Below are 23,763 nucleotides of genomic sequence, written 5' to 3' on the forward strand. Positions count from 1 at the left end.
GGCGACTGCGCGCGGGCCGAGGCGGAGAATGGTGGGAGTGCCCAGGTGGCACCGCGCCGCATGGCACAGCCTCGCTGCACCCTCGCCCGCTATGGGGTGCCGGCTGTGGTTTCTGACAAAAGCCACTTCAGTGCAGATACACAGAGAAAATCTCGCTCACCTCCTGCAGAAACTCCCTTGCCTTGCAGCGTGTCGCGGCTGCCCGGGAGGAAATTCTGTTGATTTTCTTCTCTTAGGACCTTGGAACCTTGCACCACGCTCTGCAAGACTAAGCTTTTGTTTATACTAAAATTGTAGATTTATGACCCTCGAAGAGTTTGTCTTTGAGCCTCTCTCATGCTAGAAGCTCAAATTGTCTCGCAGTCACCATCGCTGCATTCGTCTGAGTGGTAGACGCAGGGTTCATGGGGGGCTTATTCATAAAGAAATTACGGTTTAGAAAGACGTGTTTTGGAAACCGAGAGGCGCTTTAAACTTTCCCAGGGTCTATTAAAATAAACGCTTGAATCTGGGGCTGCACTGTTTGAAGGGAAGAGATCACTTTTGTGTAGCTTGGAAGGAGGATTGGAGGCGCTTTGTCAGTGCGAGCGAAATGTGTTGGTTCAGCAGCGCTTTCACAGCCTGTTTTCCTTCCTCGTTCTTCTGAGGTTTTTAAAGAAGTGGAAGTTCATTTAGAAATGGCTTCGGTAGCTTTTGTTCCCTGTTAGTTTATGTAACTTCAATTTGAGTGAGCTTGAACCAAAGAAGCCCAGGGCTCTAACAGCTCGTTAGGTATTAAGCACCGGGTACCAACTTAGATCTTTACAGAACGATTTTTAAAAGTAGCACAAAGAAAAGAGCCCTCCCCAGGAATTTCCTTTAGGGAACAAAAACCCAGTACTGGTGTGCGGCTATTTCTCCAGCTCCTAGCTAGAACAACATTGGCTTGAGAGAGTCACTCAGGATGTGTTGAATGAGAGAGTCCGTTGGAGAGTATTTCTGGCTAAACTGGCAGTGGTACTCCTGTGATGGTTGGTAGTTCAGAGCCCCGGTCATGGCCTTGGGGTGGGATGGAGGTCAGGGCCTCCATGAGGAGGGCATTAAACCAGGCTTGACGGATATACAGGTCTGGGTAGAGGAAATGTAGCAGGAATGTTCCATGTGGGCACACCTTGGTCAGAGGTGTAGAAGTGGGGAGACTTGGTTGGTACATGTGGGTCACCAGGAGAGCTTGTTGCTTGGATCCTTGCGGAGTAAATTAAGAATGTATCGGTACCTCCTGTCTATCAGAGTGCCAATCTTTTTCCTGTTTATGTTCCCAGTCTACATTCGTGCCTGGTGACTCACAGGTGCTCAGTATGTGTACATTGGTTGAATGCATGAATTGGGTTTTGGATCCTACACGGGTTCTTTGCATTTTTCACAGTTCTGATGTTTGAGAGGTGAAGGAAAGACTGCACCAAGTGTGGCGGTGGCTGTCTCTGATGAGTAGATGATGTAGTTTTTGGAGATTCGCCAGTGATACCTTAACCCACTTATTCTGCCCAAGTGAGAGGTTTTCACATAGAGCCTGCTCTGCAGCACAGGTGAATTTATTCTTGATGTTCTCACTCCGAGGCTGTTGGACTCCTGCTGAGGATTTAGCTGCCCTATAGGTCAGCAAGAGTAGGGAGTCTGTTGAGCAGTGTTTTTCCTTTGGGGCTCCCACTAGTGTGCCCAGGCTCCGCAGTGGGGCGGGGTGGTGTCTCCCTTGCCCACAGTTAGAGCTCACTCTGCTGACTTGCTCCTGTGTTTGTAGCAGAGGCTGCTGATGCCCAAGCACTTCCCAGCCTCCCATTCCTGCGACTCCTAGGGGCAGGGAGTATCTCCAGGTACTAGTTACATTAGGTGTGTCATTAATTAGAGCTGACTGTAAACCTGGTGAAAGATTTCTGAGCCAATGAGACCATGCACTTAAATAATTGCTAGGTCAGCATGTCCTCACCCCGCAGGTTTGGAAATGCTAGGGGTGAGTCCCCCATTCTCTCAACTGCTGTCTCTTCCAATGATCCTGGTGATGCCACGAAAGCTGCGGAATCAGAGCTTCAGATCTGGCCTTTGAATTAGCTGTTGGATGCTAGCAGCAACCTGCCGCGTCCAGCTCTTTGCAGCGCTTACAGCTGCTTAGGTGCAGATGATTCAAATCACATGTGTTTGTCCACTCATGAATGCATGGTCCCCCCATTCCACAGAGGCAGCGCGCGATTCCTTAGTGACAAAATGCCCCTTCCTCTTCCACTGCTCGGCCTTCGCTCTTCTTCAGCACTGCCTCATGACCTTAGTGCACACAGATCTTCCAAGCTTCTTCTTGGGGACGCCTCATCTGTACTACGTGGTGTGGCACCGGTGCATACACTGCTCCTCTAGCTTTCAGGGCGGCATTTTGGTCTGTCAGTGTTGTGTTAACATGTAATAATCCTTACCTGTCTGAGAAGATGCCAGAGAACCAGAAAATCTGCTAAGAATTCCACTTTTAAAAAGAAGTTATAAACACCGTGTTGTCGTGAGCCTGACTTGTTTACATTATTCAGGTAGTATAATAAATTAAGACCATTTGTTCTGCAGTCAGGCTGCCTGGATTCCCAGTTCAATTCACAGTCACCAGCTGCTTGGCCTTCTATAAGGTAAATACTGTGGGGTGTCAAGTTCTGTGTCTGTGAAATGGGGATAATATTACCTGCCGTATATATATTGTCTCAGGTAACGACTGACAAACTTACCACAATTCCTGGCACATTTTCAGTGCTTGCTGTTAGCTGTTCATATTTCATCTCACTGAACCCCCCCCCCCCCCCCCAGGGATCGAACTCAGGACCTTGCTCTTGCCAGGCAGGCACGGTGCCACTGAGCTACATTCCTGGCCCATCATTTCATCAAGTTTTGCCATGTTGCACCTGCTCTGTGCAAATTAGCGTGCCAGAGACATTTCAGATTACGTTCTTTCAAGCTTGGCGACCTGTTTTCAAGCCACGGCAGATCAGAAACAGTAAAGAACGGAGGACCTGCTCAGGCAGGCATATTAATGTCATTCATTAGCCAGATGTTTGCCTTCTTTGACTTTGTGCCAGGCCAAGTGATTGCTGGGTGCCCTGCAAAATGTGTCTCGGACTAGCACACTGTAGATCCTCTATCAGAACCATCTGTTCCCTCACGGCAGTTATGGTAGACTATATGTCTCTGTGACAGACTGACTCCCCCTCAAAAAAACTAAGTTCACCCTCGCAGTCTTTACAGGTTATCGACATAGCCGCTTTAGCCCATCACACCTGAGTAGGCCCCAAGCATCATTGTACTGTCCTAGTGCTGTAATTTATGTCTGTTACAACTTTTAGCTGCCAGAGGTTAAATTACGTTCCATAATTTGTTAATGAGAATAGAAAATACACTGTTTGGTTTTCCAGCCAAAGTGATTCAAATATAATTTTTTTTGGTACTGGGGTCAAATATATTTTTGTTACTTAAAATGAAAATAATAACTAGAAATCATAGTTTCCCAAAATGCTTAGTCCTATTGCAGTCCTAGATTGTGTGGATTATGCCTGGGTAACATGGACTGGTTTTCTAACTGTCTGATGGATGTGTGCCTTCAGCCTGGAGTGGAGAGCTTGGGACAGGCACCGTGTTCAACTTTCTCACTGATAGTGATTTTAGCACTGGGCATTTCAGTAGGCATTAAAATTCTCAAGTCATGAAGAGTTTGCTGAATTTAGGATTAATAGTGAACTTACTGGTTTTCAGGAAAGCAACTTCTGCCCAAGGATATGGTTAGATTTGGGTTACAAGTGAAGTCCAACTTGAAAGTCCGAAAAACCTGAGAAAAGAAAATGTCAGAATAAAAGCAATCATACAGCAGCTTAAAATTGTAAGTTGATTAACGAGCTAATTACTGATATGTAAGAATATAAAGGTAAAGTGAAAAGACTTCCTTGGAGTTCAGAAGCCCAGAGAAACAAAACCAAGGATTGTCATTGTGAGGGAGATGGTGTCATGGTTTAAGAAAATTCTACACTTAATTTCTCAAGTATTAAGAAAAATGAATAAGAAAAGGGGAAGCCAGGAGGCTTGCTGGAGAAACCTGAAAATGTGCAGACATAGCAAGATACAGGGCTCCAAGCTTGTTTTTGCTGTCATCTTGTGTGAAAAAAAAAGAATATTCCAAAATAGACCCGAATAAACCCCATTTTGTGGACAGTATAGCAAGTTCTCCCAAATATCAGAAGATAGGACAAATAAAAGATAGGACAAATAATTGTTTTTGAAAAAAAGATTATTAATGTTTATTTAGAAATTTAGATTTTTTTAAAAGAGTGGTTTGCATAACCATGCCATCACCGTGGTCCTTCATCCACTCCCGGAATGGCTCTGTAGTGTGGCGATTTCAGTGGCGTGACAGCTTTTCCTCCCACCAACCCTTTTGCTTTTGCCCCTTCTACTGTGCCAGATTTCTTTTGAACTTGTCTATTTTGAGCAAAATGATTTTAACATCCTAAGGAAGTGGACAGCACTGACCACATAAGGGTTGTGGAATGGGGGACCTGGAAACAGAGTATCTCACTTCTTGTTTTGTACAGCAGTGCACAAGTGAAAAAGCAAAGCAAATCCCAATTATCCCCCAGGATGAAATTTTCTTAATCTTCTGCTAAACTACCTTAATTAAAAACAGTTTTTCAAGAACTTTTGAAAGTACTTTTAAATATGATTTGGTTGGCCTGGCAGCCTATTATTTTGTAATTGCTGTGCATTACTACTTTCTCCAAAGAAGAATGTGGTTCCCTCGTCTAAAACAAAAAGGAGGCAGCATGCCTGGAAGTGACTTCTGCAGCGGTTATTTTATATACAGAAATCTAGAGAGAGCCCAGTCTCTGAGTTGAATAGGGCATCTAATTGTAGTACAGGATAATTTACAGAAGTTTAACAAGTCGCTGGCCCCCTTTTTTCCTGAATTTTGCAATGAAGTTCAGTTTTTACTGCCTTAGTTATACAAATTAGAGGCAGGAAACAGTGGGACAGTCTTGTGGTCTGAAAAATTGGATTTGTACTCTGTCAGCTTCAGCCTGTTCATCATCACGGGAGGTTATGGGCACATTAAAAGTGGCATCTTTGGCCAGAAAAATCCCTTCAAAAGGTTTCTTTTCCCCTCTTTGGCTTGGTTCACCCCAAACAGCTGTGAATTTTGGTTTACAAAGAGGAAGGGCAGGCTATTTCTGCCCTGGTTTTCAGTAGGGAAAGTAAATTACTGAGTTTCGTGGTCCGGAGACAGGGAAACCCCAAAAGTAGACAGTGGAGAGTTTGTTCTTGGAGAAGTCAGGCTCCTCTGTGGATAGGAACCTGCTCTCTTCATTTGGAGAGCCCTCAAAACATGTTTCCCACACCGACTTCCAAAAGATTACCGGGAGATTTTCTGTGGTGCAGAAAATTACATCATGTAATTCGTTACATTCATCCGGACATCTTCAAATATCTTTGGTGTGGTTAGAGTTAATGGTAGTAATACTAGAAATTATATGGTACGGCTTCATATTTACCCTTTCTCAGTAATTTGTAGATCAAGTTTGTTTAGTTTACAAGTCAAAAAAGTTTTAAAGACAAGTCAGTTGCCTGTGCTTTGAAAGCAGTCAGTGGTACCCATGGGTGCTGTGTTTGCTATCAGAAGTGGAGGGCGTGCCTGCGGATGCCACCTGTGGCCTGCTGCAGCGCTGAGTCAGGCCTCGCTCTGTCTTCTGTCTTGGGGAAATCACAAAGCTTGTCAGCCTCTGTGTCTGCATAGGCAGGACGGGCTGGCGATGGTGCCCGCCTCCAGTGGCGCGAAACACGCAGGACGCAAGGAGCCTGGTCTGCCAGTCACCTGATGAGAGCCCCACGCCTGCCACTTCTCCTGGGTCCGAGTGATGATCCTCTTTGTCAGCTGCTTGTCTTTGCTGTTGCTGTTTTTAAAATTTATAGTTGATCACCGAGGCTACCAACCCTTTTACATATGAGAAAATCTTGCTTTTGAAAGCCTAAAAGTGGTAGTGGTGATAAATTGCACATTAATCCAATTCTGTAATCCTTGGCTTGATATTTTAAAATATAAATTTTCAGAGTTGTTAGGAGAATGAGATGAGCCTCTGGTGGGATTGTGGCTTTGCTCTGAACAGTACGTTCCTTGGAATGGGATAAATAGGAAGCATCTTCCTACAGTTTAGGTCAGGCCTTACAGCTGCACAGCTTGCTGCTAAGGCATGATTTTGGGATTTTAGGTGAGGGCTTACAGACCTTTGCCTTTATTGTAGGAAAATTGTAAGACACGAAAACGCAGAGAAGAAAATAAAATCATTTATAATTCTACCACCCAACGAAATTAATTATTGTAATTTTGGTGTGCATACTTGGTCTTTTCTCCGATTGATCAATTTTATTTATTTAAAATAAATTTATATTATGTAAAATGTATTACATACCTATATTGTTTATGGCTATTAATTTTACAAAATGTTGGGTTTCAGTGTGGCATTTTCAAACCTGGACATTCCTATTAACCTCCCTTACATTCTCTTCCCCCATCCTTGTTTCCTTCCTCTCATCTAATAGTATTATTTTTTCTATTTTCATGCCACTTTTTATTTATTTTTAATATTCCACATGTTAGGGAAAACGTGCAAGACTGTCTTTCAGAGTCTGGCTTATTTCATTAAACATGATGATCTCTGATTCCATCCACTTTCCTACATAGTTTTGTTCTTCTTTAAAACTGTATAATGTGCCATTATACTCCTCTTTTGGTTATGTTTTGTTTTTCGGTTTTCTTTCTGGTACCGGGGATTGAACTCAAGACCCGGCACTTGCAAGGCAGGTATGTTGCCACAGAGCTAAATCCCTGGCCCCAATACATCACTATGTCTATGTGCCACATTTTCTTTATCCATTCAACTCGGTTTTTTGTTTTGTTTTGCTTTTTGTTTTATACCAGGGATCCATTCAACTATTGATGGGCACCTAGGCTGGTTCCATGTGTTGGCTTTGTGAGTTTTGTTACAATAAAGGTGGGTGTGCAGGTGTCTGTAGTATGCTGCCTGTAATTCCTGAGAGTGTATACCAAAGAGTGGCACCGCTGGGTCATACATTAGTTCTGTTTTTAGTTTTTTGAGGAACCTCTATACAGATTTCCATAGTAGCTGTACTACTTCATACTCCCAGCAGCAGTGTAAAAGCCTCCTTAATCCTCATCAGCTGTGTTGTGTATTTAAAAAAAATTTATTCTAAGGGCCAGGGATTTAGCTCAGTGGTTCCATTGCCTGGTTTGCAATCACAAGGTCCTGAGTTCGATTCTGGTACCAAAAATTTTTTTTAAAAAATTTTAACTAATACATTAAAACAAAAATTGTGCATGTTAATGGGGTGGCATGTTTGGTACACATGCACCTTGCATAGTGTTTACATCCATTGAAGCCTTTATTTCCTCAAACATCTATTCTTCTTCAGAGTGAAATCTCAGAATCCGTGGAGCTTTTTGAAATGTACAGTGCATGATTATCCCCACTCACCTTCATAGGTGATGGTATCTCCTTCTTCAAAGAAGAAGAGGGCAGATTTGAATCCCCTGCTTGCCTGTGGTTTTTGCTTGGCCTGACTGCATTAGAGGTGTGGGTGTGCCTTCTGTCAGTGTGGTGGGAGTCTGAAGTCCCGGTTGCCTCCCTGGTGGTCACAAAGGTGCTCATTGTCCTGAGACACCGCTGCTCTCTCTGATGGCCTCTCCATGCTCACACCAGGGAGATGTCAGGTCTGTCTCACAGTCTGTCTTCCTGTCTCCTTGTGCTGGAGAAGCTCTCTGCTTTAAAAATGGCTCATGTGGGGCTGGGGATTTAGCTCAGTGGTTCTGCATCCTGCCTTGCAAGTGCAAGGTTCCAAGTTCGATTCCCAGTACCAAAACAACAACAACAACAACAACAACAACAAAAAGAATCATGATCAAGTTAGTCTCATCTTGATAATGTCCCTATTTTAAGGGTAAATTGCCAGTGAACTTCATAGATTCTTATTTTATTCCCAGTGTTATTCATATTCTTGATGATAGCCATTCTGACTGGGGTGAGATGGAATCTCAGTGTAGGTTTTTTGTTGTTTTTTGTACGTGGGATTGAATGCGGGACCTTGTACTTGTGAGGCAGGTAGTGGAACCCTTGAGCCAAATCCCCGGCCCTCAGTGCAGTTTTGATTGTGTTTTCCTAATGGCTGCAGATATTGAACAGTTTTTTCATATACTTACTGGTCATTTGTACTTCTTTTGGGATGTGTGTATTCAATTTTTTTGTCGATTGATTGGACTATTTAATTTTTTGATGTTTTTCGAGTTCTTTATATGTTCTAGATGTTCTCTGTCAGAAGAATAGTAGACAAAGATTTTCTTGCACTTTGTAGGCTATTTCTTCACCCCAGCTGGTTGTTTCCTTTGCTGGGCAGAAAAATTTTAACTTGCTATAGTCCCACTTGTTGATTCTTGCTATTATTTCCTGTGCTGTCGGAGTCATTGTCAGGAAGTCTTTGCCTGTGCCTATGGTTTAAGTGTTTCCTATATGTTTTCTTTTAGTAGTTCAAAGTTTCAGGTGTTAAACATAGTTCTTTGATCCATTTTAATTGATTTTTATATGCGGTCAGAGATAGGGACTTAGGTTCAGTCTTCTACACATGGATATTGGTGTTCCCAGCTCCATCTGTTAAAGAGGCTGTCTTTCTTCAGGGTACATTTTTGGCTCCTTTGTCAAGAATCAGAAGGCTTTATTGCATGGGTGTTTTTCTGTGTCCTCTATTCTATTCTTTTGGTCCATGTGTCTGTTTTTGTGCTAATACCATGCTGGTTTTGTTCCTGTGGTTTTGTAACGTAATTTGAAATCTGGTACTATGAGTTTTTTTGCTTAGGATTGCTGTGGCTATTGTGGGCCTTTTATGTTTTCTAGTTCTGTGAAGAATGTGATTGAATTTTTTTGGAGGGGATGCTGGGGATCAAACTTGGAACCACTAAGCTAAATGCCTGGTCTATGATTGAAATTTTGATGGAGATTACATTGAATTGTAGACCACTTTCAGTAATAGGGCCATTTTAACAACATTAATTTGGCTGATCCATAAGCACGGGGATCTTTCTTTTATTTAGTATCTTCTCACTTTCTTCAGAGTTCTATAATTTGCACTGTAGAATTCTTTTATTTCCACAGTTTTTTTTTTTCTTCAGAGTGACTGAATGAAACTATTTTCCTCATTTCTCAGCTAGTTCATGATTGGTGTAGAGGAAAGCTGTTGATTTATTAATGTAGTCTTCTGTTACTTTCCTGAATTTGCTTATCAGTTCTAAGAATTATTTGATGAAATCTTCAGGATCTTTTACATATAGGGTCACATTGTCTGCCAGTAAGGGTGTTTTTTTTGTTTGTTTGTTTGTTTTGTTTTTTTGAGGCAAGGTCTCCCTTTGTAGTTCCGGGTGGCCCTGAACTCACTATGTAGCCTAGGCTTACCTTGAATTAGTGGAGATCCTCCTGCCTCAACCTTCCAAGTGCTGGGGATTACAGGCAAGTGTCAGTTAGGATAATTTAATTTCTTCCTTTCCTTGGTGTATCTCATTCATTCATTCATTTATTTAACTTTTACCTAATGGCACTGTATAGAACAGGAGTGGTAGCATTGGGTACCCTTCTCTTGTTCCTGTATTTAGATGCTTTTATTTTTTTATTTTTTGGTACTGGGAATCAAATTTAGGACCTTCCACTTGCAAGGTAGGCAGCTGTACCACTGAGCTAAATCCCTTGCCCTAGATGCTTTTAGTTTTTCCCTGTTCAGCATCATGTTGCATAGACATTTTTTTTGTGTGTGTAAACCTAAACAAACAAAACCCCACAAATGCAATTGTTCTGCACATACTTGCCTCATACTTTCTCTTAATGTGAACCTTTCCTTATTTTCTATCCTCTTTACTGTTGTTTTAAGTATGTGTGAACTTTATCTATAACTTGTATAACTAATTTATCTGTTATGTGGATGAACTGTAATTTATTTAATCCCTCCCTTGCTTTGGGACATGAGTTTGTCTTTGGTTTTCTCCTGTTAGAACAGTTCTGTACTGAACATCCTTGTAGATGAGTTTTTTAAAAATGTATTTTATATTCTGTTTATTTATTTTTGGCACCAGGTGTCGAACTCGGGACCTGGCTCTTGCGAGGAAAGTGGCGGAACCACTGAGCTACATCCCCAGCCCTAATATTTTTATTTTTGACACATTAATTATATATATTTATGTAGTACAGTGATATGCATGTATATATTATTTTAGTGGCACTAGGAGTTTAATCCAGGGCTTTGCACTTAGCTATATCCCCAGCCCTCCTTGTGCTTGCGAGGCAGATGGCGGAACCACTGAGCTAAATCCCGGGCCCATAAAACTTTTGATTTTGAGATCGGGTCTTGTTAGGTTGCTACAGTGCAGGTTGTGTCTGGGCTTGATCTTGCCCTCCTGCCTCAGGCTTGGAGTGTGGAGATTCCATGTGTGCACGTGTGCTCCCAGTTCCGCGTGACAGTGGGCACACGCACAAGTATGTAGGGTGCCACGGCCAGATCAGAATGGCCAACACATCTCACCACGCAGACATTTGTTGTTGCTTCGTGCTGCAGACGTTCTCTGCTTACCACTGTGAAATACTCCATTGTTTTCAACCACACTTATCCTTGTAGATAAGTTTTTGTATCCACTCATGCTTTTAACATTTTGTATATTCAGTGGGGCAGTAGATGTAATTTGAGCATCCAGCCATTGTGAAAATCACATATGTGAGTTGAACTGGAGGACTCGTAATTTCCGAGGCCCCCTCGTCCCCGGCCCTGCCTCTTGGAGGTGCATCGATCTATGCTGCTCAGTGCTGCTTCTATTCAGAAAGTTGCCGCTGCGCAAGCACAGGATTTTTAATGGCAAACGTAGGCCTGTGTGTTCTTTTTTAAAGGCAGAATGTTCAGAAGAAGGCTATTAATAATACAGACGCGTGGGGCAGTATGCTTCAAGCAGGAGAGAAAACAGCTGTCTGTTGCTGTTCTAACTTTTATCATGGGGATTTTAGACGCTCAGTTCTCATAAGACGGAGGCTGTGGCTGTGCCCCGGGATGGCGTCCAGGCTGTGTTGCAGGGACACCCATCACAGCTCTCCTGGGCAGGCCTGACCCTGTGTGATCTTCAGAGAGCAGTGAGGCCTGTCACTGTGCCCTCAGGAGCAGTTCTGGGTGCCTTTCCCCAATGCTGCATCCTGTCATCCCTCTGGAGCATTTCCTGACACTGGGCGGCTGCATGACTTTTATTCTTGGAAGGCATTAGTCAGCGCTAGTCCTTTCTAGGGTTAAGCAGGTAAATTTGTATTACTGTCCTCTTGTGAATTTACAATGTTAGTTCATATTCCTAATTATGTTCCTTCCACTTGTAGAAAAAGTTAAAAATTTTGCAACATGGGAATTGAATTCAAGGCCTTTGCCCTGAGCTACACCCCTGGCCATTTTATTTTATTTTTTTCTAATTTTATTTTGAGACAAGGTTTCACTGGGTTGCCGAGTTGCCCACCTTGGGTTCAAACTTGTGATTCTCCTGTCTCAGCCTTCCAGTGTTTTGGAATTGCAGTGTACACTACCATACTTGGCTAAGGATATTAATTTCTTAAAAGAACATTTCTCTTTTAGATTTCTTTTTTTAAAAGGAGATGATGATTCTTACCTATGAAGAGGTAGAAATAGTGGTGCTGTTACTTGAGGTGTCAGGTGTTTAGCAAACACAGACCAGTTTTTTGGAGGTGCTTCTTGAACCAAACAGAGATCCTGCTCAGAGGGGTGTTTGCCTGTACCCCAGCCCTGTTTGTCCAAGTGAACCGGTCTGTTGACTTTGTCTTTCTTCTACCCAAGTAAGCATTCATTGTGATTTTCTTTTCAGTTTCCTTTAAACATATTCAATTTCTCAAGTTAGTTTTCCTTTTAAAAGACAGCTGACTGACAAATAATCTGATGGCCAGAAAAGATGACAGTACAGTCAAATTCGGGGCTGTGTACCAGAGTCACTGGAAGAGTCTTCAGCTTTCTCGGTATTTTTTTAGATCTTTAACTCTTTGCTTGGCCTGGCACGGAGCTCAGTGCTGGCTCTCTTTGTTCAGGACTCTGCGTAGCACACTCACGCCACTTCTGACCCAGTCCCTGGTGTGCGCGATGACTCCTGTCCTCATCACGTCCGGCTTCGGGTGGCCCTGCGGTCAGGGTGTAACCTGTGCCCTGTTTCAGCTCATTCCCTCTCAGGCTGACCGCGTGGCAGTGGGTGTGTGCCCGTGCAGTGGGATGGTGGACAGGGCAGTCTACCTCGAGGGCACTTAGGACTTTGCTCTGTGTCTGCCCAGAACTTCACCCTGTATTTCTTAGGGCCGTCACAGCTCGCCTGCTGAGTGGTTATTATCCCACGTAAGGTTCGAAGAGGTGGAAGTGACCAGTACAGGGCCGTGCGGGAAAATGTAGAGCCAGGAGTCTTTGTGACCTGCAGACTGCCACCTGGAAAGATGGACATCATGTTTGATCCCTTGGGAGAAGTCAGACCCTCTTGGATGTGATTTAAGCTATCATTTACTACATGGGGGAAAATTTCACCAAAAACATTCATTAAAGATGGACCTCAATAGCTGCTTTCCTAGAAGTTACTTTGTGGCATACCCTGGTCTGAGCACTTTACAGATGCTCACTTGGCCCTGCTCACAACCCTTTGGGAGGCCCCTGTGGGATAAGCCATTCACCAGGGGGGAAACTGAGGCACAGAACGCCAGTCACTTGCCAGGGTGTTGAGCTGGCCAGGGTAGAGCTCGGTTTTGAACCCATGCTGGCTGGCTCTGGAGCCCTTGCTCTTACCAGGAAGCCTTCCTTTTACCCAAGAATGCCGCGCACGTCCCTGGAACCCTTTGATATGTGGAGTAAGGTGAGTCTGTTTTGAATTATTGGCAATTTCCCTAGCATGGAGGGAAGTTAGATGAGGGGAATGTCTTTAAACACAAGCCAAATAGTACACATCCTGGTTTAGAGGATGTAGGAAAATGCCCTGCAGCTTACAGATGGAAAAAAACCTCCCACATTGCTTTTTTTCCAGACTTTTCTAGGAAATTCTCATCTTCCTCAAAAGCAGGTTTAAATTTTCATGAATTTTACCTATTAACAATCCAGACCTCCTCCACTCAGTTGAAATTGATAAAGATTTGGACACAGGACTTGCACTCAGAGCTGGGCGTGGTGACGGCATGCCTGTAGTCCTAGCATTCGGGAGGCTGAGGCAGAAAGATCATTTGTAAGTTTGAGGCCGGCGTGGGCTACAACGCAAAACTTAAAAACAACAAAAAAAGAGAAGTGAGCGAATCTCAACAAAGACTGGAGTCCTGTATATTTGTGCTTATTTCCAACTATTGCTTCCAACTCTACTTCCCCTTTTTTCTTTTTGGTACTGCAAATTGAACTCAGGATCTTGAGCTTGTGAGGCAGGCAGCTGAAGCACTCAACCAAATCTCCAACTCTTTCCTTTTTTCTTCAGTAAGCTTCTCTCTGTACTCATGAGTGGTTTACAGCCAGATTTTGCACTCCGAAATAAATATTAGTTTGTCCATGAAGTGGTTTTCAGAGTTTTTTCTGGCCAGGTCAAATGATCGTTGCTAGTCGCTTGAAGTCGGGATGATGGGCTGGAAACAGTTGCCTTCTGAGATGCTGGGTCAGCAGCCAGGCATTAGTGCAGTTTCACTGAGGGGGCAGCCAGGGTGAGGGCGGCTCAGGTCCGCGCTTCCCATTGGCGAGGCCCTGGGCTGGGAGCATAAGAACTATCTTAGCTGAGTCAGTCAGAGGTGCCTCTGGGTCCTGTATGCTGAGCAGTGGGAGAATTGCTTATTACTTATTACCTACCGGTGAAAATCCCTCAATGTAGGAATTGGCAGAGAAATGAGATTTGTTACTTTTTAATCTGTTGCTATCTCCATAATTGTAGGTTTAAGGCACGGCTGGAGAATAGTTTTCTTGCAAGTCACTCACCAGCCGGCCATCGTTAGGCTCAGAGCAGATTTTCAAAAGCTTTTTAAGTAAATGATCCAGGACTTAGGGCTTCATTTGAAGCAGTTGTTTTCTTTTTTTAAAGAGTATATAAGGTATCATGATGAGTATTTTTTTTACTAGTCTTGTCGACTAGTAAATTGACAAAGTTGTCTTTTCTTTTAATGCCTTTCCTCGCTCATCACAGTCTGTTAGACCCATTATCACCTTTCGTGCCATCGTTTCCAGTCATTGCTCTCCAGGATGTGCTCTTCTGACAACTGTACGGGTCATTTACAGAGAGAACAGACGATAGTGGCTGCCTGGGAACTTAACTGTGTCTCATTCAACTGGCAGATATTTTGAAGTACGGTTTCACGATCCTTTAAAAATACGTTTCCTGAGAGCAGTGCATGTGCAAGTTTGGATAATGTTGGCTCTACTGATGAAATGAGACAGGCGAAGCTAAACCCGGATTTCCTTTGACTGGAGGTTTCCCTTGTAATCTGTGAAACTAATTTGTTGTTTTGTGTGTATGTGTGTGTGTGTGTGTGTGTCTATGTATGTGTGTTTAATCTTAGTGTTTCTAATTGGCTTGTTTTGCAGTTTGATTACCATTCTAACAAGCCAAGCTTGGTGAGAGGGATATGGGGCCTCTCTATGCTTCCTTGCAACTCGTCTGTAAGCTGAAAATTATTTCAAAGTAAAAAGCACGTAAGTGAAGATCTTTTTTTGGGTGGCTCTGGATTCAAGTTCTTGCCTTTGTCACTTAGTGCCATTGGGAGATGAGAACAACTTTCTTTCTTGTTTTGTGGAGGTACTAGGGAGTGAAGCCAGGGCCTCTCATATGCTGGGCAAGCACTCGGTCACTGAGCTGCATGCCTCAGCCATTTTAAAATTTTGAGTCAGAGTCTTATGAAGTTGTCTAGGCTAGCCCTTAACTTGTGATTCTCCTGCCTCAGCCTTCTGAGTAGTTGTGATTACAAGCGTGCACCACCATACCTGGAACATACAGACAGCTTTCTAGTTTCTTTGTTTTAGCTCTCCCATCTGTACTAATAGAACTTGCCATGTAAGATGATGTGAAGTTTCAGTAAAGCTGCAAAGATTAATATTTATACAGAGAAGGTCTGGCCTCCTTTTTGGCGCTCAGCCATGTAGCCAAGGATATAAATAATGCTGAAGGAGTTTGGAGGAGGAGGAGGAGGGGATGGCAATGGCCTGGGGGGATGTGGAGCCCCTCCTCCTGGGTGAGGGGCTGGGCCTGGGCCCTGACACAGTGCTGTGGAGGAGCCAGGGGAGCTGCTGGGCGCCAAGGTGGGGAAGACCTACTTACCTGGCAGAGTGAAAAGCTGCCCACAGGAGTGGATGGAGGTTTTCTGGGAGTCAGGTGAGGTGGGCTGGGTCCCAGGTTGTCATGGGCTTGGGTCCTGGCTTCCTTAGATTTAGATGGTCTCTAGTCCAGGCTTGTTCAGCCTGGTGCCTGCAGGCCAAAAGCATCCTGGACAGCTAGTAAGTCAGCCCTGTGGGAGTGTGAACTTTCAACCCTATCACGTGAGTTTTAGGAACAGTTTTCAGTATCAAGACACTGCATGCACTTGTGCGACTTGGCAAAAAAGATGCAGGGGTTACCCATAATAGTGTTCAGTATCCCCACGTGTGTGCCTGTGAAGACAGGTGTTTGTTGTTATTAAGCAGACTTGTAGGTTTTCTTGTTTAATTATTACACTTGGGCTTGTTGTGTTATTTTGTAAAACTTAGTAAGTTAAAATAGTTTTTTTGTTTTGTTTTGTTTTTTTTTTTGGTACCGGGGATTGAACTCGGGTCCTTGTGCTTGCAAGGCAGGCAGGCCACTGAACTGCTGAGCTAAATCCCCACCCCAGCCCGTGTTAAAATAGTTTTTAGCAGCTGATATAAAAATTTGTCAGGGCTGGGGATTTAGCTCAGTGGTTCTGGTGCCTGCCCGAGTTCGATTCCCAGTACCAAAAACAAATGAAAATATTGGATCATAAAAATTTGTCAAGTAGTGTTTGGCTCATTATTATTCTAATTAAAGACCACATTGCTAATAGAAATGTTATAAAACAATTTAAAATGAAGGAGGTTTTATTACTTAGATGCATTGACTATAATTATGTGTTTTATATGCGGTCCAAGACAGTTCCTCTTCCCTTGGTGAGGCCCAAGCAAGCCCAGAGATCAGAACCTATGGCACGTGTGCCACACTGGGCTGTTTGTTATCAGCGAAAGCCCTAAAAGGTTCGCCATCACTGGTCTGGGCCCTTTATCTGCAGGGGTGGCAAGGGACCAGCACAAACAGTGCAGAAAATTGTTTTAGGCTTTGTGGAGTTCTTTGACTGTGTGTTGTTGAGAGGATGTGATGAGTGATTTTGACTCAGCCACTATGAAATGAGTGTGTGTTACCAAGCACTGTAACTCCTCTGTATCTTCAGGACATTGTGCTACATTTCTGACGTGGGATGTCTGTTCTGCCCCTGCCAGTGCTCTGGGTGCACATGCATTTGCTGACCCTTTACAGTAACTCTGTGGCCTGGGGCTGAGTCACTGTTTTTGGCATGCAGGCCTGCTTTGACTTCGGGACGCCATCTCTTGGGCTGTCTTCTGTCACAAAACCTGTTGAGTACGAATACAGCTGAGTGCATGGATATTTAGTGCTTAGGTCAGTGTATTTGTACCTGTGAATACATCTGTGTAATCTTTACCCAGATAATGTTTCCAATGCCACAGAAGGCTCTTGGGTCACCTTTTAGCCAAATGCCCCTCCTTGGGGTGACTGCCATTCTGTCTCTGCCTGGGAGCGTCTCTCTCTGCTGGCCCCTGCCCTGCTGCAGTGCTGCGGGGTGAGGGTGGGGCAGGCTTCTTGTGTGCTGGCTTCTGCTGGGGACACATTCCCAGAGCCACATGAATCATCCTGGAAGACCACGGACCTGGCTCCCAGTTCCCTGTGGTACCATGTTCTGTGTCTTGCTGACATTGTTGTGACAGTTATCAGGATCATTCATGAAAAGTCACTGTGAACCCCACTCCGCAGTAGTCCCGAGGTCAGAAACAGCTGTTAACACCTAATCCTTAAGTGCATTTAATGGCCAAAAGCTTTTTGCCTCCCTCTCTTGAGAAGTAGGGGAGTTGTGCTGATTTGGAGCCAAAGGAGAAGGGGAGTTTCTTCATCTGGAGAGCATCTTTATTTGACCTTGTCAGATCATAGCTGTCCAGGGAGTCAGAGATTTCAGTCCCAGGCTTTCCGCCTGCTGATGAAGAAGCGGTCACAGCTGTGTGACAACTGCTGAGAGGAGGAATGCTGGGGGTCACAGAGGACACGGACAGGGCTGAGAAGTGCACCCCTAGGAGTGGCGAGGTCTGAGGGGTAGAGAATAAAGCTGAGAGGAGTGTAATCCTCATTACGACAAGCAAATGTGTGCTGATAAAATCTAAAAGCATCAGCTTGGTCATTGGGCATGGTGCCACCCACGCCTGCAGCCTGTAATCCTGGCACTCGGAAGCCTGAGGCAGGAGGATCACCAGGCGTTCAAGGCCAGCCCGAACTACATAGCGACACCCTGCCTAAAAAACAAAAACAACCAAAGGGACCAGGGATCTGGCTCAGTGGTGCTGCCACCTGCCTTGCATGTGCAAAGATCTGAGTTCGATCCCTAGTTCCAAAAAACCCACAGAACTATTAAACAAAACCACTGTGTGTATGAGTAACTGATAGGAGTTGGACAGGCAGAGGAGGGGGAAAATGAGAGTTCTAGCCTGTAGAGGGGGAGCAGACAGAGGTAAAATCCTCATGCCAAGGCCAAAGGTGTTGGGTTTTTACAGTGAGGGGAACAGTGGGTTGGAAGGTAGTAAGGTCACTTCAGATTGGGGGACATGGAGCAGTGGCACAGGACTGCAAGATGCTGGGGTCCCTGATGGAAGGCAGGGGAGCAGGTGTGAGGAGGAGTCATGTTTGAAGGGTGGGGAGTGAGCACGACTTGGTGGCGCAGACTCGCACTTGAGAGGCCGGTCGGGCCTGTGCTTAGGTGTAAGACGGGAGGGAGATTTGTGGAGGGGTTGGGTTTCTGTACATCATCACTGAAAGAAAATACCCCCTCTTTAGTGGGAAGACAGTATTTGCTCCAGAACAGCCCTTTATTTTGGAGTATGTAGGAGTTTACAGATGAAAACCTACAGTTGTCTGATTTGTTTTTAAAGTGGACAAGGCAGTCTTTTGGTTTGCTTTAATCTTCTTTTGTTTATTATGGTGGAAGCAAAATCTCAGAAGCGGGTGGGTGTTCATAAAGAAGACCTGCGAACCCTGGGACCGAGTGGGAACTGGCGATAAGGAAAAGACCGGACAGACCTTCCTCATCCTCAGGAGTTGCTGACATGTCGCATACGGAAAGCCAAGTCAGCGCCCCTGGTGCAGCGGCTTGTAGCGTGACTTCTGAGGATTTTATAAAGGTTTTGACTGCCCTGAGCCTCTGTGGAAACCGCTCCTTGCATGTGCCCGAGATAAGCTTGAGGACCGGAGACTTCTAGAGGAGGCCAGGCAAGCCCCCGGGGGCTGCAGTCCTAACCCGCGGAGTCACTAAGAAACCCAGGCGGCAGCCTGGAGACTGGGGGAGGCTTTGCTGTCCAGTCAGCCCGATCCAGACCGCTCCCTCCCTACCCCACGCTCCTGTTATCTGACCCGAAGGATAATAGCGGTGTAGCCCAAGCCACACACACAGGGACAGTCCTCGTTCAGCCACTGGGTTCCTGAGACGTGGTCGTCCAGTGAATTGGCCGCTCTGTGAGGGATTTTGTATAGTGTGAGCATTAGTGTTCAGAGCAAAGACATGGCCAGAGGAAACTCACCGTGGCGACCTTGCTTCTGTTTGCATAACTCTCCCAGGCAGTACTGTGGGGTAACCAGGACAGAAAGCTGCAGCAAAAGTCACAGGGCTGTGTACAAATAAGACCTTGAGGTTCTCTCAACAAGATGTACAGGACTGTGCCAAAAAGCAAAAACCCCAGAAAACCAAAAAAAAAGGGCGGGTGGTAAGTCTAATGGTTATGAGACAGGTGGGTCGTGGGTCGTTAAATGAGGACCAGCTGCATGATAAAATGCGAGACCCATCTCGTGGTCTTGAAAGGTGTATCATGGTCTCAGCTACTCAGAGTCCCTCCCATTCAGCTGTACCCCGGGGCTGTTCCTGCCTCCAAACAGCCTTCGGTGGGCTTTAAGTTGTACATGAAGTATGCCTGTGCGAGCCCAGGCCACCGAGCACTGAGATCACTCAGACCGTGACACATGGAGAGACACGGTCATGTCGGGCTGCATGGTAACGAGGAAGCAGCTCCTGTAACTGTTACTAGTATTAATTTTTACATGGCCAAGTCAGAATTTCAAAGTTTGGTTTATTCATCTGGTAGTTCTCCAGCACCACTTGTATCGCTGCCAGCATTTTTATGGATGCCTGTGAAGACGGATCCTCAGCTAGACTGTTGAGCTTCCCCGCGTCACCGTGCATGCTCTCTCCCCACCCAGCTCAGCCTTCTAGAGGCTCCTGTGGCTTCTCCCTGACCCTGCGTGTTCCGTGGATCTGAAGTCTTCAGAGAGTAGGAAATCAGTGACCTGCCCAGGGATGGGACAGCATGGGTTTGAGGTGACAGTGAGGCCCCTTCAGCTCTGAGGAGTTGGCAACATGTTTTATGATGGAATGAAATAACTGAAAATTTCTCACCTAGTAGATGATGAGGCTTGAATAGACGCTTAATTACAGAACAGCCTGATTCTACTGCAGTTGATTTAAGGTTAGACGAAGGTGGTGGGGGCGAGATACTTTGACTGTTGTTTGCGGGATCCTTGAAAAGAGCAAGATACTATATGTGCTGCTGCAAGCCAGAGCCGAACAAGATACAGTTTGGATTGACTGAGAAACAAAATTGCTTTTGAGTAATGTTTCTGACCCTTGTCTGTCTGTGGCCGCAGCTGTGTCAGCGCCTGATGCCGCAGTCCTGCTGCGTGTTGCTGTTTTGAGTGTGGTTTGCTGGACCACTCCCTGCTCAGTTCCGTCAGGCTGGGTTTCCTTTCCTGTACTTGAAAGCAGTTAGCTCCGGCACAGGGGAACTTTGTCCTTCTCAGGTGTTTACTGAGTTTCTGATCCTTGTCAGGCTGTGGCCTAGCAGCCAGGTACAGAAAGATGATCAAGTATCCAGTTCTGTCCCTCCCTCGCTCCCACTTCCTGTGCGGGGTTCAGACCCAGGCCTCCTGCATTCGAGGTAATCAGTCTGCTTCTGAGCCGCGCCCCAGGCTTCGCATTCCTCGAGTTAGAAGATAGCTTTCACATTCGCCTTCAGAGTCTTAATAGCCTTACCACCCCTGGAACATGGGGAAAGATTGTTCATAGGCTTACAATACAAAAACGAAGCGTTACAGAGATGAGAATGGGCTTAAGGTTATGCACTGCAGCAGGATGGAGCTGAAGTCTGTCTTCTGACCCCCACTCCACTCACCAGTTGGGGTAAATGAAATTGGTTTGGAATTTAGTAATCAGGAAGAATGACGTCTTCCTAAAAAAATGTAGGCAGACATTTTAAAAAATTCATACAAATAATTCTTAGACTTTTACTTTGTGAAAAGCTGATAATCATGCACATTAGAATTTAAGCAATAGTAATGAAAGGTTCAGTTTCCCAACATCATGCAGTAGATTACCCCATGGTCCTGGGTTGATTTAGTTACCATTGTTTTATTTACATAGTGTTTTCAGGAAGACACTCTTCAGTGTATTTTTATTTTTAATTTATTTTCTTTTATTTCTTCTTTTGTGGTAGTGGAGGCGGAACTCAGGGCCTCATGCATGCTAGGCAAGCGCTCTGGCCCTGAGCTACACCCCAGCCGCGGTGTACTTTTGACTTGGTTTGGAAGGTAGTGAGAAGATTTCTCTAAGGGTCAGAGGAGACAGCTCTATAAATTTGTAAACCAGTGTTGAGTTGGCCAGGATGGGAGAAAGAGGTGAGGGAATGTGTCCGCTCATTTTCTTGTGCTTGTGAATAATCCTCCAGGGCCCGGTCATCATTTTAGGTTTAGGCAGTGGGGCCCCCTGTGGCCCTGACTCTTCAGTTTCTGGAAAGGAAGATGTTGGAAAACTCTATGTGGCAGTGCCTAGAGGTCTGCCTGGTGAGATGGCGGCTAAGTACCAGGGCTGACCCAGGAGAGGGGAGAGAAACTTCCCGTAGGTCTGGACCTGGATCTGTCAGTACCTTGAGCCTCACACCCATGCATCCTTTCTGCTGACAGTGCCATTGGGTTTTACAGTCACAAGATTTCCAGAGGGATTTCCTGTTGTATTTCAGTTCCACCGATGGAAATGCAGCTGCTGGGTGGAAGAAGAGGCTTGCTGTGTTTCCGTTTCGAGGGAGCCAGCTCTCGAATCCCCGTTCTCTGAGCTGCTCTGTTTTATCGGGGATCTGCCCCTCCTCTGAGGCAGAAGTAGCTCTCTCTGCCGCTGTCTTCTCAGAGATGCTCGGTTCCAGACCAGAGCTGTCTTGCCTGTGGCCCGTTCCAGCCTCTGAAGTGTTGGAGGTGCACCAGGTCTGCATCTTGCTCGTTGGCCTGCTGAGGAAAATCTATCTGCCCATAGAGATTTGAGGAAGAATGGGACCCAAGTCTCACCTGCAGTACACGACGTTTCAGCCAGCGTTACTGAATTCGAGCTCAATGGTTCGTTAAGATGACAGTGAAGTTAATTTTGATTTCAACTCTTGTTTCCTCGGGAGCCTGCAATGGGAGAAAAATGAGACACAGTGCTCTCTATGAAGTCTCTATTTTGAGAAGGGTTCAGAAAGGAACCTTGGTCTACAAAACTTTTATCAGCAGATAAAAAGTGAATCGCCACTTTGCCAGATGTATGATTTTAAAGAGATTTTTTTTCCTCATTTGGTCTCCAGTAAAAATCTTGCTTTTGCCTCCAGAATATGCTCTGGCCTTGTGTAACTTAAAAATAAAAGTTTCAGAATGTTCAGCATCCTGTCTGTGTTGGCTTGGAGCTCTGTAGGTCAGCTGGGAATTGTACTGCATGAAAAGAAAGGCAAGGAAATCACATTGTTGGACTCCGGGGCTTTGGGAGATGTCCTGAGGCGACTCGTATTTACCCTCCCTGTCTTGGTGGCGTCCCACACATCTGGAGCACCCGATGTGAAAAGCAGCTTCCTGTTCACTGAGGCAACATTGCCATCCCTGCCCCTGTAGCGTCCCTCCTCATCGGTCTGCCCTGCGCCTGCCTGCTCTGATCTCACAGCATGTTGAAATGCAGACCGCTGTGTGGTGTCCTAGCGAGTGCTGCCCTGGGGAGGGCCTAGGCGGGCTCTTGTGGGACCCACATGCTCTTTCAGGAGTAAGCTGCCCAACTGCATCGCTCTCTGGCTTCCTGTCTCCTTATGATCGATCCCTCTTGCATGTGCTCCTGCCCTCATGCCTTCTTAACTGTGCTAAGTGACTGTCTTCTCTTTCCAAGTTACTTGGCCTCAGGTAGTTTCTTATAGTAACACAAACAGACTGACGCACCATGCCGGCTCACCTGGTGTAACAGTGCTGTGGTGCATAGTTAAAGGAGCCTGTTCGCTCTCACAGTTAGAAACAGGTCCCCCCAAGGGATATCTCTTCTGCCGCGGGGAGAGCTGGCATGTGTGCCCAGGCCACCGGCTCCAGAATCCGCCCTCCTAACTCCTCACTCCTGTCTCCGCCAAGTCACACCTGCCTTGGAGTGGATAGTAGCCCACAACGGCACAGAACTCCCCACCCTTTGATTACCAACCACAGAGTGTCCCACACCCACAGTCTCAAGGCTGTGATTTGTGTGTGGGGGGTGGGGAGGGCCCTTGGTAACCCGAGATGGGCTCTTCCTCTGTGTAGCCCAGGGACTCTGGAAGTTGCTGTCGGCTCCCACGCATGCTCCACCCTCCCAAGCTGTTGTGCCTGGCCGGGAAGAAGCACTCCATTTCCTAAGCAGGTGGAGACCGGGCCTCCCGGCCTTCGCCCAGAGAAGGGGCCTCTGAGCAAACGGAAGGACAGTAGCCAGTAGCGGACCCAGAGGGACAGGATGCCTCTTCCCCTCCACCCTGCAGGGGGAAAACCAAGAACCTGTTGGTGAAGAGTTTTCTTAGAGCGCACTCCCAGCTTGCTTGCTGTGTTTAATAGATAAAAAGAGTAAGACGGGGCAGAATGCCATTTCACTTGCACTGTAATGTGAATTCTGTCATACAAATGGATTTTCCAGCATCAAGTTGAATTTTCTCAGTGGTGACAGGAATTCTGAACAGGGGATTGGGATGGGAGAGCAGAGTGTGGGTGGATTTGAAGAGAAAAGGCCACCAAAATGAAGGGTCCTAAGAGAACGCGTCACTGATGTCTCATATACCCCAGGTCGAAGCTGCCTCTGCTCTCTGCTGAGGGGCAGCTGCCACTTCTCCGTCAGGAGCGCTGCCTCTCCCAGCCCAGGAAGGGAAAGCTGCTCCCGGGTTGCTGGGGCTGCGCCCCGAACCCCTCCCACCCCCACTCCCCTCCCGGACACTCTTGCCCCGGAGGCTTATGTAGGATGCTCAAAAACCATTAGTGGTGGGTGAAAGAAAGGAAGGCCAGGGCCCTGTTCTCTCTCTGTGCCTCTTCTGAAGAGCCTTGCAGTGAATCAGCCCCTGGGCCTCAGTCCTCTCATTTCG

The 23,763-nt window shown here is 45.7% G+C and overlaps 1 protein-coding gene across 6 annotated transcripts in view; it reads left to right on the forward strand.

Moving 5' to 3' along the window:
- Positions 1–14,077: 14,077 nt before the first annotated feature.
- Anks1a (ankyrin repeat and sterile alpha motif domain containing 1A) overlaps positions 14,078–23,763 on the forward strand; it is a 131,255-nt gene continuing 121,569 nt past the window's right edge. For 5 of the 6 annotated variants that reach the window (XM_010605325.1, XM_033766395.1, XM_033766398.1 and 2 more), the window contains exon 1: positions 15,272–15,448. In XM_010605325.1, coding sequence (XP_010603627.1) covers positions 15,288–15,448 — 161 coding nt within the window. In that variant the 5' untranslated portion in view covers positions 15,272–15,287. Of the gene's footprint in view, positions 14,426–15,271; positions 15,449–23,763 lie in introns of those variants that run through there. The other variant, XM_033766399.1, reaches the window with a different exon arrangement.

Source organism: Fukomys damarensis, unplaced genomic scaffold (genome assembly GCF_012274545.1).
Source record: "Fukomys damarensis isolate Sample0158 unplaced genomic scaffold, DMR_v1.0_HiC HiC_scaffold_20, whole genome shotgun sequence".
NCBI classification, from domain to species: domain Eukaryota; kingdom Metazoa; phylum Chordata; class Mammalia; order Rodentia; family Bathyergidae; genus Fukomys; species Fukomys damarensis.